Source organism: Varroa destructor, unplaced genomic scaffold (assembly GCF_002443255.2).
Source record: "Varroa destructor unplaced genomic scaffold, Vdes_3.0 BEIS01000006.1, whole genome shotgun sequence".
NCBI lineage: Eukaryota > Metazoa > Arthropoda > Arachnida > Mesostigmata > Varroidae > Varroa > Varroa destructor.
Window position 1 is genome coordinate 24,777,216 of NW_019211459.1, and position 18,939 is coordinate 24,796,154.

An 18,939-nucleotide genomic window follows, 5' to 3' on the forward strand; every position below is an offset into this window, starting at 1 on the left:
AACACTATGGGCGACTTAAAGGGTTTGTCGTCGATGTTCCGTTCATGTTCGCCAACACATATCACGCTATACACGCGAGGAGAAAAGTCCGAACAGGGACGGACTTTAAATACTGTCCCTTATATATGCGCAGCTTATGCAAATAAATGAATACAGGAGAGGTTAAATTTGCACCCATATCCAACTCCCCGATGGGTTCAGTAAAAAAAAAGATCACCAGTGTCTATATAACGCAGTAGTACCTCCTCTTTTTATTCCCATCGTCGTCGTAATTTTAGCTTTTTGCCTCGCGTGCCATACAATCATTTCTTACTTATATTTATTCTACTAGAGGTGATAACTTGTTTAGACAGTATTGTCTCAATGTATAAGATACTATTGTACCACAACGGAGCACATATTCATCCTTATGTCATGCAGAACAGGTCGCACTTCTGTCACAAGGTTAGTCACTATGTCATAATGTGTATACGACTAAAATAATGGTGAGGACACGACATAATAACAAAAATCATTACTATTGCTGCCTCCATCTATGGTAGAAAGCTGCCAAGAAAATTGCCTCAGGAACAACCCAAGAAGTTAGCGTTTAAACACCCACCTCGAGTCTTCGTCTTTATTGAACCCTTAGCTGTGCTTAGCAAAAACTTACGTACATCTTGCCAGGTAATTAATTGATGCTTACTGATGTTGGCCACTGATAGTGGTAGTCATCTTGTATGACTGCTACAATTGCTGCAAAAAATTAACAAAATCCATTTATACCTAGTTTGCCAAAACAGCTGGGTATGTTTGACACTGTCAGATCTAATTGTTGGCTTTTTCTATGACTTCCCTTTCCCTCTCTCTCTTTCTGTCCCAATCCTTGTTACGATTACGTATTCGAGTTATATCAACAAACCACAACAGTTACTTAAAATTAAATAATTAGACGTCTACAGACTCCATTACCACAGAGCTGATCGGTTTCTCTTTCTGTTTTAGACGTCACATAGCTAGCGCGTCATAAAAAACGCACACTTGTGCGGGTTCGTTGTTCTCTAATGGTTTATCTTCGCGTTACCCTCGCACAACCTTCCTAAATCATCGCCTGTTCAATTCTGCCACTTATTTATTCCCTATAGTTGCATTTACGTCTGAACGACGTTTACACAGACCGTAGCCGCTGCTTGCAAATAAATATACAGTTTGATGATTGATGTGTATACTTTGTCAGAGTCCTTGAAATGCTGCTTCTTGAATTATCACTATGATTGATTTGGCTGACACAAAGCCTTCTCGGCCATATGGAAAATTATTATGCGATTATAACGATGAATTGAAGATTCGTGGCATATTTAAGCCGATACTGGAACGGAATCTTCTAATGGCAACCGCCCTAATTTATGCATAATATATAATTTATTTCTATATTATTACATGTATATATGTTAGCATATGCGACTGCACATATAGCATTATTAGGTGACATCAATATTCATTCGCATCATCATCGATCGACGATACGAACGGATCCTAGTTTAGGATTCCACAAGAATGAAATACTTTTAATAATATAACTATATTCATTACTACTTGCTCTTGGTAACATTCGCCGTCCTTTTTCTACTTCGTTAAATTCCATCGTGTAATCGATTTCGTACAATTAGAAAATAAACAAAAGTATCGCCTCCGGGGTGCGTTTACTCAGTTTCTAGAATAGACATGCACAGACTCTAACTGTCTAATCGCGATCTACGGCGGATGGCCATTCCAAACGACCTGGGCTCCCTGTAACATGAAAATCAAAGAAAACACAGACTCTATCAAGTTAGTGGTAAAATGCAGTGATATTTTGAGCTATTTATGAGCAGATTATTACGTTTGGTAATAATATACTTATCTTAAATGTTACCTTTAACTCAACGATACCCCACGCGGTTTACAGTACTATTTACGATATCATTTATAGGACGGTACAATTAATACCCGACTCAACTATCCTGCCATAGCGTTATCTATATTTATGTGTGGGTAACGTTATTTTCTTTGGTTGACGTTATAAAGCAACCCGTATTTGTCAGTTTCGAAATTGCATGACAAAAAATTAGGTAATTGACGCCTACATTCAGTATTTTGTCGGAACCGTCTGTGTTCTTGCACCCGTTTTGGCAAGCACGTATACGTAATCTAATCTCTGTACTATAAGTGCGCGTCGTAAATTATGTTGTCGGTCGAACTACCGTATGTTAATCAGTATCAACGTGCCTGTGTGCCATGTTGATATTGATGAAGTTGCTGTTGCAGCTGTGGCTGCAGTGATTGGCGAGGTGAGTGAGGTCGAGAAGAATGACTCGCGCACGCCGAACTGCTCCGGCTTCCTCGGGCTTCAAGCCTTCGGACGTGGCACCGCTGGCAAAGCAGGTGGCCATCTAAAGGATAGCAGCGTTTATCGGGCTCGTCTGTCAATTGCTGTTTGCAATCCTGGAAATTAATTGAGCGCATTGTTGATGGAAATTGAAACGTCCAAATCGGCTGATCTCTATAGAGGGTGAGACAAAAGTCACTTGACTATTTGCTCGAAAGTATTTTCATTCCTATTTTTGCTACGTCTCAAACTCCTACAGTTTCAACAGATAGAAGATAAACCTTCTCAGACTGTCAAGTAGCTTTCTTCTCCGTAAACATACACATCATAACAATAGATATATACTTACGTCATTGTCATCTTTGTATTTGGCATTGTATATGGTAAACTATACGCAAGATAACGGTAGATGATGTAGCAGAGATATGTCATGTTACATGCAGCTCCGAACTTCAATTGCTCATCTTACATCATTGAAATTCAATATACTAATGATAGAAATCAAAGGTAAATTTATCGTTAACTGTTCAAGGGGCTGCAAAATTCAAAACGCTTTTTGCCTAGGGGAAAGGTACTGGATCCGTCTATTTTACAGCTTGTGTTTCCCAGCGGTAGATCTATTAACCTTATTATATAGTTTGATTTCAACGGATATGACTTGCGCGCAGCGGAGATCATTTTTGCAATATCGAGTAGTATTAAAGTCTTGTTTTAAATTACCTCGCAAACGTAGCAGTCGATGTGATAATCGTTGTCCATCGAGACTACCCGAACCGTTTCGTCCGTGCCCTCAACGGGGGTGATCGCCTTACCGCAGGCTGCACATTTTGGTGCGTACGTCCTATAAAAGTGAAAAAAATATAGTCATACAAAAACAGTGACGAGTAAATCTAAGGTTGGCCAACGCTTAGACACGTACTTGCTTTATGTACTAAACATTATCAGGACGTACTGGATGTTTCATTTGATTGATAATAATTAGCGTGTTAGACTAACATCGCCAGTGCCCAAAGTATTCCCCTTAAAAAGCAGGAAAAATGATACGCTTCAATGATGTTGTCTTCGCCAACGTTGGCTGGTATCTGTCTCTATTAGCGCTTGATTCGAAATGTATTAACTTGCGTTATACGTTGTACGACTTTCAATTAGTTTAACTCGAAATTTAACGCGTTCTTTTCGTCCAACTGGTTTTTATTTGCGGAATTTTTAGCGCTAGATCCTTTTCAGTTAAATATTAATTGCTTTAAAGCATGTTGAAAACTTCCGGTCATGCACGACTTTTATAAGACGAATCATTTGTTGTTACATCTTCACTATGTTATTACTCTTACTTTCATTACTATTACGCAGGAAGTGACATTAGAAAACCTACTTGTGAAAATCCTGGACGCAGTAGATTTTGTTATCCATGTCAATAGTGAACGGAACCCCATCAAGGCAATCATTGCACACACAACACCGAAAGCATCCTGGATGGTACGATTTACCCATTGCTTGAAGAATCTGTAAAATGTTTGTTCGACTATGTTAATCAGTCACTAAAGCTCTCCCATATTTACAGGAAATTATTAGTTCAGCATAAATTTGTTTGAAGGATTAGCTGAACACATTTGTTACAGAACAAGCCGATAGGTAAGAGATACTTTGTGCAGGATGCTAAATATCGTTATAAAGTAAATATATCTATAAAAAACTTTGGTGAATTCATTCTTCTCAGAGAGATTTATTCTGATGAGGTGAAGAAATAGTATATGATGAGTATTGATTACGGTAACGCTATTCATTACAAACCATTTCCATGATGAGGTGCCCGCACACTGCACACTTCTCCGCCGTTTGCTGAAATCCACTGTACAGATAGTCCTCTTCACAATATACCTGTGAAGTAGGTAAAAGCGAGAAATAACTTAAACAAATTGAAACCATTAAAAAATTAGTTTGAACAGTTACAGTTCAATGCATTTTTATCGAATGTATGAAGTAATCCTATTTTTTACATTTTTCAAAAACAAGGCTCACTGAATTTGAACGCGTTACCGAACTGATAGACATCACACAAATTTCAGGTATCTCTTGCTTCGACAGAAAAACATTCCGCATGTTCTATATTAACGCGTAGGCTTGTAACGAGGCTTCGCCTAATATTGCTTTCCTCGTTACCTTTTCGAGTCCAAATTTTAAACTTAATCGTCGACTTTTCCCACGGCGTTGGGATTCGACGTTGACGTGATGTCTCGTTGGCTTTATTTAATTAAAATTACTCACGCTTACCTTTCCATGAACATTATAGAAAGCTTTCCCGCGCAACGCCCGGCCACATGACACGCATACGAAACATTGTGTGTGAAAAACCTGTAATACAGATAAAAAAGACAATGTTGAAGAAGAGTACTTGGGATTTTCTGACAGGTACACAACAACTTTCACCGAGATTCTATCACAGACTTGTTCGGTCAGAATCCGTCATATCGTTCGTCGCAGAATGTATCAAGCCTACATAGAGCAAGTTAACGATGACTCTCATCCATATATCATAAATAGGGTGTCAGCTTTTGAAATTTGTCACATTTGCCAAGCCCAGAATCTCGGAAAAAGGTTTTGTGGTTCTAGCTAGTAAATGATATTACGCCTAAAATATAGAAGAAGTGCACAATGCTGTTTCACGTAATGTTTACTAGAGCCCGGTAATATTCGAAAAAAATTTCTACAAACCAAGGGAAGAATCAAGGCTCACCTGTCCCATTGCTTGACACGCCTGTCCGGCCCCAGCGACCCTCTCGCCACATGAATGACAAACACCTACAGTTAGAGTAAATATTGACAGATTTAGCGAAGATAGATTCGAATAAATCAGTTCATCTGAATAGTTAGAGATCAATTGATAAACTCTCTACTTTACTGTTTTTAAATAAAGACTTGATCAATTTACGAGATTTGACGTAAACGAACACCCGGAAGGGCCAGTTTGCAAAAACAGTAAAAGAAAGTAATTACACACAAGAGAAAAAAAAAAGAAGTGTCCAGGGGGATCAATATTATATGTATGGTTTGAGTTTAGCAATCTCAAATGATTGCATTAAGTACGTACCTTCTGCGCTACAACTGTTTTTGCACACTTGCGATTTCTATTCACCTAGCAACTGCATTATGGTAAATGTCTGTTCCATTTTGATTTTACCCCCATTGACTTGCAGCTAGTAATAGAAGCATATTCGCATGGGGCCAAATATCAGGCTTAATTTCACTAACTATTGTTTCTGTAAATAAAGTTTGATTATTTTTCTGAGTTACACTGAAGTTTCATAATCGCGCTTCATAAAATTATTGAAATATCAATACTTCTACAAAAATTCATGTTATATACATATTAACATATGGAGATATACATTGCTTCTATATGTATACATACATACTATATAATATGGTTGCCACTGAGAGATATCGTTATGTTTAGCAACTGCAAAAGCATTGTAATCTATGCATTTTGCGACGTCGATTTCTTTTCAAGATTTTCATGCCATAGCTGATATGTTCAGTTGGGGCTGTTGATCAACTCGAAAGATGTGTCGTCCAAAAACTCACTACAAAGAATCTCCTAAGTGTGGCTGGTCTAATCTTCCCAATTTTCCAATGCATTTCGTCTTAGCAAGGTTCGCTAAATATGTCTAATTCACAGAATGAAAATTGCAAGCATCGCAATTACCGGTCCTACCCTGCCACAAACAACTTACAATACTGTTACGGGATACTAGCTGATAAAAGCTGTTTCTTTAAACAATGCCTAAGCTATCAATGATGTCCCACAGTTTCTTAATGTTTTTTTTTCAAACCTTCAAACTCTATCTACCGCATATCAGCTTAAAGGAGTCTTTATTAAGTGAATCAATTCAGTGTTTTCAATAGGCACCCGAATTTTATCAGCGCCATTCGAAACGTAATTAAGTGGTTCAAAAAGCCGTCAAAAATGTGATTGCCATGTTCTTTGTAGCAAACACAGTTATTCTAGTGTAAGAAATGCAATGATATTACCAGTGTCTTTTCCTCGTATCATGTCTTATATTTTCTATTGAAATAGCTAATTTTTTTCATTTTAAGAACAGACTGATTGGACAGCATTCGATTGACCATTGATCCTCATGTAGAACTCCCTAAACCTTGCAGCGTCTTCCTCGCAAAAAAAACGTCCTAGAGTATTAATATGAATATAACGAAACAAAGTACTGATAGGTTGAATGATAATATTTTCCAACTACAAAAGTCTACACAATGTCAAACCCGGCGGCATCATTACGGTCCTAAGCAACACTGCGATTGCCCCAAGCAGTCCCGTCACCATGGCAATAGTCAGTATGTTCAAGTTAATATTAAGGGTGAATCAATCAAATGTTCGATCTCAATCAATTGATGTCGTAAGTCTTGATGCTTGGTAATTCTTACGCAGTCATCTTCACAATGGAGACGATTTTTCTATAGACCTAGAACGTTTATAGTTGGGACTTTCGACCATGTTGGGACCACAAGAAAGATTTTAATAATTAAATATTCATGTTTGATCATCTGAAGGACTACATTGTCTTTTAAGACGTGTTTATATTGCTGACTATGTTTTGGGAGAACCAAGCAAATTTGGATTTACAAGACACTGATGAATTGTACCTTGAATGAACATCGAACCTCAGTTGGTCTAGATTTTGCAACGTATTGAGCATTTTATACGCACGTATAGACAAGGCAAACTATCAGGCCAATTCAATAAGCCATAAACTTACATCTGAACTACTAACTTTGAGTTAAATTAGCTCTACGGCAGAAGAGAATATCAAGATCAATAAAAGGCATAGCCTGAAACATCACCACAAGGTCCTGCGCGTATTACAAGCGCCCGCATCGCATAGCAGCCATTACTGTGTAAACTAATACAAAAGATATCTTCAGTCTTGCACTCTAGCCTACCCACGTGATCATTTCAGTTAGAACAAACTGTCAAAAAAATAAAAGCGGTGCACGAAAACGTGGCAGATTTCTCTAAAGTTGTTGTTCTTATTCGCTTGTGCTCCAAAACCTCATCACTTTGCTTGTTATCGGGAATAAACGTCAAGTCGTACGTGAACTGTACATGAATTGAAAAGCCCTACTTATTCGGGTTGGCCGGAGATATTAAGGTTTCAACGAAGCGATAGTGCATGGCAGAAAAACAGGTTACCTAGCGGAAATACAGCTGCCGGGTAATCTTTCGTGAAAGACTTATGAAACTCAAAATGAATGAGAAGCATAAAAGCTTTCGAATCACTTTTTTTTAGCCAAGTCAATACCCTTGCTCGCTCAAGAGAAACTTTCAGGTACAATAAAGCAGCATAGAATGTGACACGACTATTCTCATAGTTCTTATTCTAATTTTTTTTACAGTGTCACATTATTTAATGCCGTATAATGTTTATAGCATTAGTAGTAGGAAAAAACTGAGACTAGCAGTTGGAATAAGCATTCTCCAAGTTTTTGTGGTGCAAACACTTCTTTTTTTTATCTACAAAATAAATATTTACAAAAACAAAAAAAAACTATGAACAAAGATCAGCTAAACATGTATTTGATGCAAATAGATACCATCGAACATGTCATTTATGGCAGTCTTCGCTAATTATAGAGCCTGCCTAGACCAGTTCACGTCTACAAATATAGCCCTCTTTTTTGCCTAGGTCTCTTTCTCAAATTTTGAAGTGCCTATAACCTTACATCGTCTTTCAAGCTTCATGGGTAATTAAAGCTTACGCTATAGTATCTTTATTCGAGGCATAAGCCTCGCGGCCACTGAAGGTCCGGGATTTGTCCTTTGTACCGTAAGACAGCGTTTGGCAAAGTAGTCGAACATTTGGCAAACGCACTGTAGGCCAAAGAGTCGTAGGAAATATCTAGCTAGCTGTATGCTTTTGGTATGGTCTCACGATCACTTATCCTCGAAGTGTTTTTATAGTCCCAAATTACATTGGTTGCAATCTCATCTCTGTTCCAATGCAATAGATTATTCTAATTCTACTTAGCTAAAATAATTTCACAGTTGAGTGCTTACATGGGGTGAATATGCGGTCTAGCAGCTGTTCGATTAACCTCGCGCTGGGTTCCATTGTCAGGTGGACGAGCGTAGCCAGCTATTGCCAGCACGACTAATCATAGCACGGTTTTGACACCGCCGTTGCGTGAATACTTCTGTGTAACGGAACAGTATTCACGTTCGCCAATCATTGCTCTACGCTGACTTATCGAAAATCACCACGTCATCCGTTTGAACTGTCATAGTATCGTCTACCCAACCATCCATGGCAATGTAACATCAACAGTTCTCTGATTCGATATCAGAACAGTATACCGCACCAAAAACCAATATCTCTTGACGCAAATCACTGACCGCACTGCATCATATTAGCTACACTGACATTACCTACATATCGCACAATCACAATCTCCTACCAATGATGGACAACGAATATTTTCAATAGTTTATTATGCGCGAGCTTGAGGCTATTGAGCAGGCTCACTTAGCTGCAATTTAATGCAGAAGGTGCCATTTGATTGTGCTGGTTTTGTTCGACTTGGCAGCGCGGAAGCGAAAAATTTACACCAGTTTAAACCTTACTTACTGCCCCATGCGGTTGTGCATTTGCCATGGGAACTTTGCGAAGTACAACACGCCAGACACGTTACAATTTTATGTGACTCGAGGCTAGCGAGGCCCTCGTCACGCGATGACTACATAACGCGATTCGGCTGGCGTCACTCATTTTGGTACTCCGCGCGTAGACTCGTACACGTGTACTAACTTGCTTCCCTCTGATTGGCAAGTTTTACTACCATTTCTACAACTGTTAAAAGCCACTACGGCCGTAATCAGCCTTTTTCGCTATTGCCACTCCCGCCAAGGACCTTTCAGTGGGTAAACGTTTCTATATATACATATATATGGCTGCATCTACGGCTGCTGGCCACCGGGACACGGAGAGGTCCCGACACTGTCTTGGGACCACGGTTCTCGCGTGATAGTAGCCGCACAATAGCGGTGGCACCCAAGACCGCAACGGACCAAAAACCCGCACCTCGTCGCGTGGCAATTGCTGGTTCGTGGTCTCCGTGTTTTATGTCAGATCATTTCGCTAGGATATATACACACACATACTACGCAGATAAAGCGGTGGCAGTTAGCAGCAAAATCGTCTTACTTCAGGTCTCCTCCCTAAAGGTTTGTCGCTGACTGTTGTCAGACTAAGCAGCACCAACCTGCTGACGAACAAAGCGGTAGAGCTACGGCGATGGCAGTTACACTCGTTCCTGATACGTGCTCTGATATTGTGACACAGTCGCTGAGTGAGGCGGCAGTCATAATACGAGCACATATTCATCTGTCGAAGATCGCCTTGTTGCGATGAGCAAAGTAATAGATTTGCGAGCGAGCGAGCAGTCGCTGCAGCGATTCGTCACTTGACGTTGAGTGCGACTTACGAAGAACTTGCTTGCAAATAGGAACCGGATACTGACAGACGAAGTTGAGATACAAATATGGCGAACACGAAGGGAGAGAAATGACAGCTATTACGACCCACGATAGCTTTGCACTTGCAGCTGATAACCATGTATTTCGAGTGGCGAACAACGCAATCAGCAGAAAACAGGTAGCCGCGAGAACTTAATCGACAACATACTATTGACGCCATTTTACGGACGAGGCGTTGTGATTGTCATTTGCAATTCTGTCGCCCACCATTTATAGCCTATACAAACGGAACGATTAAGAACAAAAAAAAAGTAATGCTAATCAGCGAAGTGAATTGCGCACCTCAATGACAAGTTGCTTGTATAATCGATAAAATTAAAAACCTGAATCTAGCTCTACAGCAGAAATATACAGGTTTTGTGCAATTGCATCTTCTCAATAAACGAGAGTTTCAACATCTGGGAATGTCAGAGCTTTGACTGTATTTGCCAAATGTCTTTGCTCTATAGGATACTGCAGCTTAACGTAATGTAACCAGCTATAACAGACCAGTTATGCTTTCGTCCCAGATCATCAAACAAACTTCCCTGTAGGCGCATCATATCTTTGCATTGATTGCTAGAAATCCACACTTTAGCCGCTTTCCAGCCATCTTGCACACCGTAGCAATCTGATTGTAACGGCCATAACTCTAACCATAAGGCCACCAATGGCTGCCGAGACCCAAGTAGCGTTCCCTATCTAACTCTGACGTTTTCCCCACCGCCTGCAGCAACGCGAGTAGGCGATAAATCACGAGCTCTCTTCACGTCGCTGACGACGGTCACTCATGTCGAGTGTCCACCTATCAGAAGGAACCCGTCCCCGGGCGACTCATGCCGACAAATACTGTTTCTAAGCGCTTACCTCGAGCAGCACCGAACGTGTCCATATGCGTTGTATTGATTACCCAGCAGATGGTCGAAACGGTACTTCTTAGATACACGTTATTAGACTACTACGTCAAATATTTAAAATTTTTTGCCACCAAAACAAACAGGATAGGAGAAATGGAAGCTTGAAAGAGGAAAGTAGGGGCGATCGGAGTTTGCCCCATCTTTAGTTTACAGCTGTCTCCCGCAGGCGTATCGCTTCAGTAGGATGCAGATTTATCGTTGTTATTCATCGAAAAATGACTATAGAAATATTTGTTATTATTGTTATGGACGATACCGTTTTCCGTTAGTACAGGGTGCCAATGGTTGGTATAAGGATCCTTGTTAGATATGATAGGGAAATGGTTATCAATTGTAGCTGGCCATTTTTTACGCAATTTCATTTTGTGTAATGGCAATAATTATTAGCAATAATATTATGATTTACGTTAGTCTACATGACATTATTTTTATGTTTGACAAATATTATTAGTCCTTAGTTGTTAAGCTGTAAATAAAGGGGATAGATCTGTAATAAGCTATACTTAGAGTAGGTTTTTCTTTATTTTGTTATGCCAATGTAACCGATAAAGGGCACATTCTCTGGGTGAAGCTCGCTGCCATACCCTTTGAATCACGTGATGTTTAAAGGTCAGCTATGCATTAGCATTACGTTTTGTTATCAGCATTCTGTATTCGCGCAATCCAAGTAACTATATAAATGAGAACCCATGAAATTCAATAAGTTCGAAATTCAGATTTCAGTATATATACATATAAGCATAATAAATTGGTCCTAGGGAACTATCCGGCATCGATTTGATGCAAATTTAATATTTTAGAATTTCTGTAATGTTGAGTGACCTAGAGTTTTCGTGAATGTTAAAAACTCACAAATTACTTAAAATAGCATCTCAAGTAACGCCATCGTTACGTGCTTTTTCAAAAAAATACTCTACCTTAATACAACATTAAATTGGTCTTAACATCTGTGTTACACGAAATTTACTCTAAGAGGGTCGCCCCATAATAACCAGAAACAGAAAAAAAGGTAGCTTTGGTCCCTTAAATGCGCTCTTGGAATGGAAAAGCGATATTAAAAAATAGCTTTTCACGTCTCATTATCCACCCTGTATGAAACAGTATAAGTCAACAAAAATATTACTAAAATATTCAAAATCAGATCACTAATCTATAGTCTGGCGCCTATTTGCAAAGCGCAAACCTTTCTAATATTTTCAGTTACCTATAACTGCAGAATGTGGTAACCTATAACTCAACACATTCTGCAGTATGCTCGTGTCGAACAATGTAGGGCGTTGCCGTGCATATCGCGGTTAAATTTAAAATGTCTAGATTCTTTCGCAGTCCAGTTATTGATGACCATAATGAATAATGACTCTCGTACTTCTTTAAAATGCCAGCGCCCACAATGTGCCAATATATATTGCCTGAACAAATTTGTCCTGTATCATTTCCATAGACGACGAAGATGCAGAATTTATGTGCATTATTAACAGAAAATATATTTCTTTCACTTTAGTGATTTTATTTCCATTTGGAAACGTTTAGAAAAATAGTAGATGGTAAAACATTTATATGGTACCCATTATTTCGAAACGCCAAACGCATCTTTTTGGATAATGCATCGGGTCGGTCATACACGGAAATTACAGCTGTCATAAGATTAATATCACTCTCTTAAAAGCAAATAATTTATCTTAGATAGAGCCACAACAGTAGATCATATCGGTTCACCACATCCAACAACTGGTTTCAGGAAAGGTTGTTTCCAGTTAGCAGTTTCCTTCTTGTATTACATTATATTCCTTCTCATATTATACAAAGGACATGTTAGAAGAATTCGTTTTTCAATGACACGCATTATACGAGCAGTCAGTTGAGTGAATCATTCTAGCGCGAATTCATTGGAGATGAATAGAAAATTGTCTGAGCACTTTCGGAGCTTATTTTAGAAAGTTTGGCAAAGTTAGTCGAGCAAATAAAGCGGTTGGTAACCCAATATTTATTACACATTTGTGGAGATAAGATGCACGAACGTTGAGTATATTACACTGCTCTGAAAAGGGCATCTTAACTTTTTGGAATTATCTCATTGTATCAATTATTTGCAAACAACTATGTCACAAGACAACTAGTTCCGAGATTGGTTGACAGCCAAATGGGCATTTTCTAATTCAAATCAACACGAAACACGTGCAATCAACACAAAATGACGCAGTGGGTCCTGTGTTTTTTGTCAACCTTACGAATACATGATGGCCTGGGCCCGAACATGGGTGTAAACGAACTTCGTTTCTTATTGGGAAACAGCCGTCTAATGGAGCACCTAACCCTTTCTAAGTACGGGACGTAGAATACGAAAAACGATGGAGTAATTAACATACATGCAATATTATAATCTTAAGAAAACAATATATTAATATACGCCATTGGCTTGGAAGCATAGGTAATGAAAGTTACTTGTAACAAAAAAAAATTCGGATCATATCGTATCTAATTGATTGTTATTTGTTATTCATATATTATGAACGATATTGGCGGCATCGAATAACAACCAGCAGGGGCCCGTGCCTAAAGAATGTCAACTGTATATAGATTCAATTTAATAAAAATTATATTATTAGGTCAATGAAAACCTCTGCAAGCAGCGCCATAAACTGCAGCAACGAGCGTAACGCTCGACACATTTGCCCTGTTCAGAAAAAAATGTATGCTTTACAAATAGTTGAAACGAGCTTCAAACAGCTGAATGCGTAAATAGCATTATTTCTTATAGTTCACTAGCATGCATTTGGTAAGGTATCGGATATTCATCTAGAAGCCGTTCAGCTCTTTGATACGTCTTAAATAAAACCGGATAAACTAACGCCTATCCCAGTGTAAGCAGTTTTTACAATACATAAATATATTTTATTGGCCACACTGAACTTGATTTTGCGCGTATCAAAAATGTAGGCCAGATAAGCCCGCGATCTCAATAAGCTCATTTACTACTGCCTGATGTACGAATAAAAAAAAACTAGGCAGCATTTGGCGGTTACCTGCGCAACCCGGCCAAGTAATAGCATCTTGAGAGGCTGAGACACCACTTTCATTTACAAGAATTAGACCGCACTGATCAATAAGCGAGTATGCTGGCAAAATATCAACGTATAATAGTGGCAATAAAACGTCATACTTCGGACAAGTGGTCCACACATATATGTATACTTAAGTAAACTGCAATGTCACCATGAGGAAATCTGACCTCTGTTGCGACACGTCACGGCTAAATTCACAGCATAGGTCACGTGCGTGCTAACATGTTGCGATGGACTATCTCGCGGTCTGGAGCTCTTCACGACGCTGACCAGATATTAATCTGTTCGAGTGCGCGCTAAGTTTATTACTATTACACATTTCATATTACCGTTTACATAGATAATTGAGTTTAAGATAAAAATATGGCTTGACTGTGCAATAGATACATGGCAGCAGAAGTCATACCAACTATAGCTGTTTTACAAATAGAATTAAACATTAGTCGATTTAATTTTCGAACCGTGCCAAACAAGCGGATGATAACAGCTAGCGAAACCCTGCTCCACAAAAATAAAGTACGTTAATATAGAATAGTAAAGAATCAAGCAAACGACTTCCTTCTAAACTAGTGTTACAAAGGGTAGGAGTGTTTACATGATCCAATACCATACGCATATAACAAGCGTATACATTTCGTGTTGCTTACCGAAAAACTCCCCATCAGGAGCTTGGCGTTCCATCTCTTCCTCAATTTCGCGTGTCATCCGTTCTAGTTTATCCTGTACTGATTGCGCTTGTACTCGGGCACTTAGTCCAGCGCTAAGGTGGCTAGAAGCTACTCCGTGACCAGATTTCGGACTCATGTCTCGGGGCGTTGTGGAATCCGCCATCACTGCAGCATTGTACCCACCGAAAGCATTGGTTGCCACACGGTTGTTTATCCCTCCTATACTAGACTGACCACTGTGGCCAGCTGGCACACTGGATATATGGACGGGGTGCGGTCCCCCTGGATAGGGAGGAGGAGGCGGAAGGGGCAGGCCTGCCGAGCCTTCATGAGGACACGGGCTTGGAGGCGCCGGTGCCGGTGGTGGACAGTCTCGTGAAGGCGAGCTATGGACGGCCTGCAACGAAGGATTCTGCTCGGTTTTACAACCAGATGGCAATGAAAGTCCAGCCAATGACAAGCCCAGCGATGAGATCGTCTCCCCGCATGGTCCGGGACCAGCGACCCCGCCGCGCGGAGCACGGAATTCCTTTTCGAGTTCCTCAATACGTTTTTTTACTGGAGCAGGCTTATACGGCGGTGGTGGGGGCGACGGAACAATAGCCTTTTTGAGCTCAGCGAGATTCGCGTACACGGGCGGTTGGCCAGGTAAAGGCTGAGGCGGTTTGCTGTGGCCAGGATAAGCAGGCGGTGCTTCTAAAACCGATTCCCGAGGTGACGAATCTGATGATAACGAGGAACGGGGTGATTGGCGAAGGTAGTCCAACATCGATACCGAAGCGCCGGAGGGCAAAGGCGTTGCTGACATCGATACGGCTGGCGGGTGGCCGGAAAAACTGCTTGTAGTAACAGGATGAGTGCTATTTCCACCACCAGTCTGCGGATAGTTCTCGTAAACGGGTCCCGTAACGCCGCTTGCACGCCGATTGCCCGGATAAACGGGAGGAAGTCGATAAAAGTCGGAGAAGTCCGACAGGGTTCCATGATAACTTTGGGAGCGATCCACTGTGTTTGTGGACAGGTTCGGTGGTGGATTACCTCGCCGGGCGCCAGGTAGGTCGGGAGCTGAGCGTGCTAACACCGAGGAAGTAGCATTGGTGATTGCCGATGTCGACGAAGACGACACCGGCCCGTTCAGGCCAATGATGCTGCGCTGCGACAGCAGACTTTGCTGATGCCTATGCAAATTGGCAGAGATCTCCTCGGGTTTTGGAGGTTGATTCAAGTTAATGACCTGAGCGGTTGTACGCGGCGTCAGCTTAATTTGCCCTTTTAAATCTTGATACAAATTGGACATGGCCGTAGGGGGGATGATCGGATATGTCTGATCTGAATACGTTAGCCTGTCGAGTTAATCCGAAAAAGCTAAACTGAAAATCCCGCCCGGGTTTTCTATCGAATGTCAACTATCTCAACTGCGTCGCTCGTTTTGCGTATTCCTTGTATCGCTAGGGCTACTAAAAGTTGCTTTTATTGTCGCAAATACTGAGAATCACTCAGAGTTTCCAAGCTACATGACGCCACCAACTTTCAAACGCTTGTACTAACGTTAACGCCTTCAGTGTCGTCGCCATAAACCAATCACTAGCGTCGTTCGCCTGAAATCCACTCTTGCTCCGCCAACACAGCGGCGATGCAACACATGGAACAATTAGTTATCACGTCACTTTGCGTTGAACGAACCTTACCCAATCCAACACGACCTATCGAAATATCCACCGACAGCAATAAGCAATTGACTAGCAAACTTTTGCGCTTAACGCCAGTTAACTGCTCCCTAGTGGAAACACTTCTCTGGAACGCACGGATGAATACATACGTCAACCGTGACAGACCGTATAGACACAGACTCGCTTCTCACAGCGACGCTGATCTACCGTCGGGCGAGCTGGTGTCCAGGAACAGCACGGAGTATACAGCAGGCATGAGTTATAAACGGAGTGCGTCGCTGCATGGAACTTTCACGCTGTCGAAGGCAGCGGTGTCGGGGACCAAAGTAGCTGCGCCGTTACGGCAGTGTCGGAAAAACTTTCACCTGTCGGTCTGGCTAAGCTCCGACAGGCCTTTTTTCACTCACGTGGTAGACAGCCACAATAAATTACGATGAAAACAGTTCGAACGCTGCTTACATAATAGCAACAGAATAGATTTCTTCTTTTTCCCCTCTTCGAATTATTTAGGTTTGTTCCTTGGCCCCTGGTAGATTTATCGCTAATAATAACAATGCTGGTAGTAATACCAATGGTCCGGCGACGACTAGCCACGATGTTTGGCCAAGACTACCTTTTTTCTGGTCCGGTTAGCACAAAGCTAGCAGATAATAGCTATAGAGCTTCTAACGTTGGCAAGACACTATGCTTCTAAGTTGGCTTTCCACAGTCGAGTTTAATATAGTAACGGTGAACCGGGGTACAGACCAATCATGACATGAGAAGCAGCTTTTCAGCGCTGCAGCCGCCGCTCTTCGTGGCTTTTAGCCGAACTATTTGAACTGCTACAAATTACGTCTTGTCTCCGTAGCCACGCTCGATCCTCGCGTTGTGACCGACCAGCCTCACCGGGTCTGCAGGAAGTCTCCAATGGCGCGACGCTCGCTCGCTCGCTCACAATCAGCTGTCAGGTGCTGCGGCAGCGTCAGGTCGACACGGCAACAATGACGACAGGGGTCGCACAACCAGGAGCGATAAGGTTAACCGTGGGCTTATTTGCTCAGCGATCCACGCGTCGAATACGTCAAAAGCGAAAGCGAACCAGTCATTACGTGGATACTATTCATAACGGACTACTCACTATAGTGGATGGGTTTGAAGCGTGATGTGCGCCGTTAGGATTAGATGTGGTGGCGGTACATTCCGCCACTGCCATTCGATGCCACGAGAGGGAGGTACGAGCACTGCAGGAGGTTGTTTGCGTTCACGGTAAATGCTTGGGGACCACTACATTCATACGTTCAAACTCAAAAATGGCCTGAATACATCGTGTCCTCAGTTTCTACCCTATGCTATATACGTCGTGGTATTCTGCAGAGAACAACAACAGACGCATCGCCAATGACACTGGTATAGCTCGCTGCTGCATTCGTGGTCAATTTTTGAAATTTCTTGTATCAAACGAATGTTGTTACCGAGTTACTGTCTACATTGAGAGCGATTTCTTCTTCTTTCCAGTTTTTCATAGTTTTGTCTAACATGGTTTCCGTCATCTTTGGTTCACTGTCCGTCGCTCGCTTTCTTTTTAACTAGTTGGATGTAGTATTTGTCCTTGTTGTTTTTGTTTGCAATTGTTGCTATTCGTTGTTGGAAAACACAGACCACGACACTTTGCAGCGGAGCTTTAAGGAAGTCGAAGAATACCACAGTAGGTTTGGGTGTCGTTCTCGGTCCTATTGTAGTGGGCGGTTATAGCGGCTAGCTGACTGACCGGCCGTCCTGCCGTCGTCGATCCCTGGCCGTGGCGCTCGTGAATGATAAACACGAATTAGCAGCGGCGGTGGAACACGCGACATCCACACGCGTATAAAGAGAAAATCGATAGAACGATTGAAACTTCAGCTCGACTAGCAACAGCATCAGCTCTCTCTGTTCCTGCTGACAGATTTGAGAATCGCTGTGGTCGCGTCGTTTTCTTTGATTTTTGTTGATTTTGTCATAGAAAAGAAGATTGAATCTTCGTGCTACGCCCAAACTCCGTTTCCATGCACTGACCGGCTACTACTCATCCGCAGCAAGACGCACCGTCCCACGGTGAAGCTCACTGCCGCGAATTCACAGCTAATTAGTAGCCGTATGACTACTCACTTCACGAAAAATCTGCACTGGTCGAGCGGTGAGTGAGCGAGTGAATGCTGGTAGAAGAGCGACAACGGTTACCTCAGCCCCAGCTGTAACAATCAATTCGTCTGTGGTTCGCTCTTGAACAAACAAGCCCCAGCCGCTTAGTTTACTCAACGGAACAGTCCTCGGAGAGATCCGTCGCTTCAGGTGACGGCTCTACCAACGATTATCACTACTACGCCTCGCCTACAGCCACCTTCCGCGGCGGGAGCGATAGCGATGACGACGAAAGCTCTTTGTCTATTCTGTTATTGTTGCTACAGCTGCAGCTCCTCACGCAGATGCCGAGCCGTCGACTGTCACTCATAACACTGGTGCATAAATATAGACACACATATGCACACAGGGAGGCTAGTCGGTAGCCTCGAGCGTTGCGGTCATCGCAGAGACTCTCACTGTCGCTGCGCCAGTCCTGATTTCGTTAGCGACACAGCCACACCAACGATAACAGGAAAAGCTACGATGAAAACTGTGCGTACTAACAGCGGCTGGCGGAGGAGCGCGGCCCGTGGGGCAACAGCGGCGCCCGTAACGGCAGAGAGCAAATCATGGCAACAGTAACATCAGCAGTTCATGACAGAGTCGTTGTT

General features: G+C 41.8%; 1 protein-coding gene across 2 annotated transcripts; it reads right to left on the reverse strand.

Moving 5' to 3' along the window:
* Positions 1–222: 222 nt before the first annotated feature.
* On the reverse strand, positions 223–18,878 carry jub (LIM domain-containing protein jub). 2 transcript variants are annotated; one of them, XM_022813102.2, is made up of 8 exons: positions 14,496–18,878; positions 5,082–5,146; positions 4,619–4,699; positions 4,139–4,225; positions 3,720–3,850; positions 3,068–3,188; positions 2,248–2,463; positions 223–1,770 (listed from the first exon to the last, which is right to left on the reverse strand). In XM_022813102.2, the coding sequence occupies exons 1-8, from the start codon at positions 15,811–15,813 to the stop codon at positions 1,735–1,737; spliced, it is 2,055 nt and encodes a 684-aa protein (XP_022668837.1). In that variant the 5' UTR covers positions 15,814–18,878; the 3' UTR covers positions 223–1,734. The 2 variants fall into 2 exon arrangements, with proteins under 2 accessions (XP_022668837.1, XP_086848230.1); XM_086992104.1 differs by having other exon boundaries at positions 223–1,766; positions 2,244–2,463.
* Between the last annotated feature and the right edge of the window lie 61 nt (positions 18,879–18,939).

Bases quoted from the DNA above. Each gene is read 5' to 3' on its own strand.
- jub (XM_022813102.2), bottom strand. From the start codon at position 15,813: ATGTCCAATTTGTATCAAGATTTAAAAGGGCAAATTAAGCTGACGCCG. The intron at 4,226-4,618 runs GTAAGCGTGAGT...CCTACTTCACAG, and splicing joins TCTATAATGTTCATGGAAAG to GTATATTGTGAAGAGGACTA. The intron at 3,851-4,138 runs GTTTGTAATGAA...AACATTTTACAG, and splicing joins GGCACCTCATCATGGAAATG to ATTCTTCAAGCAATGGGTAA.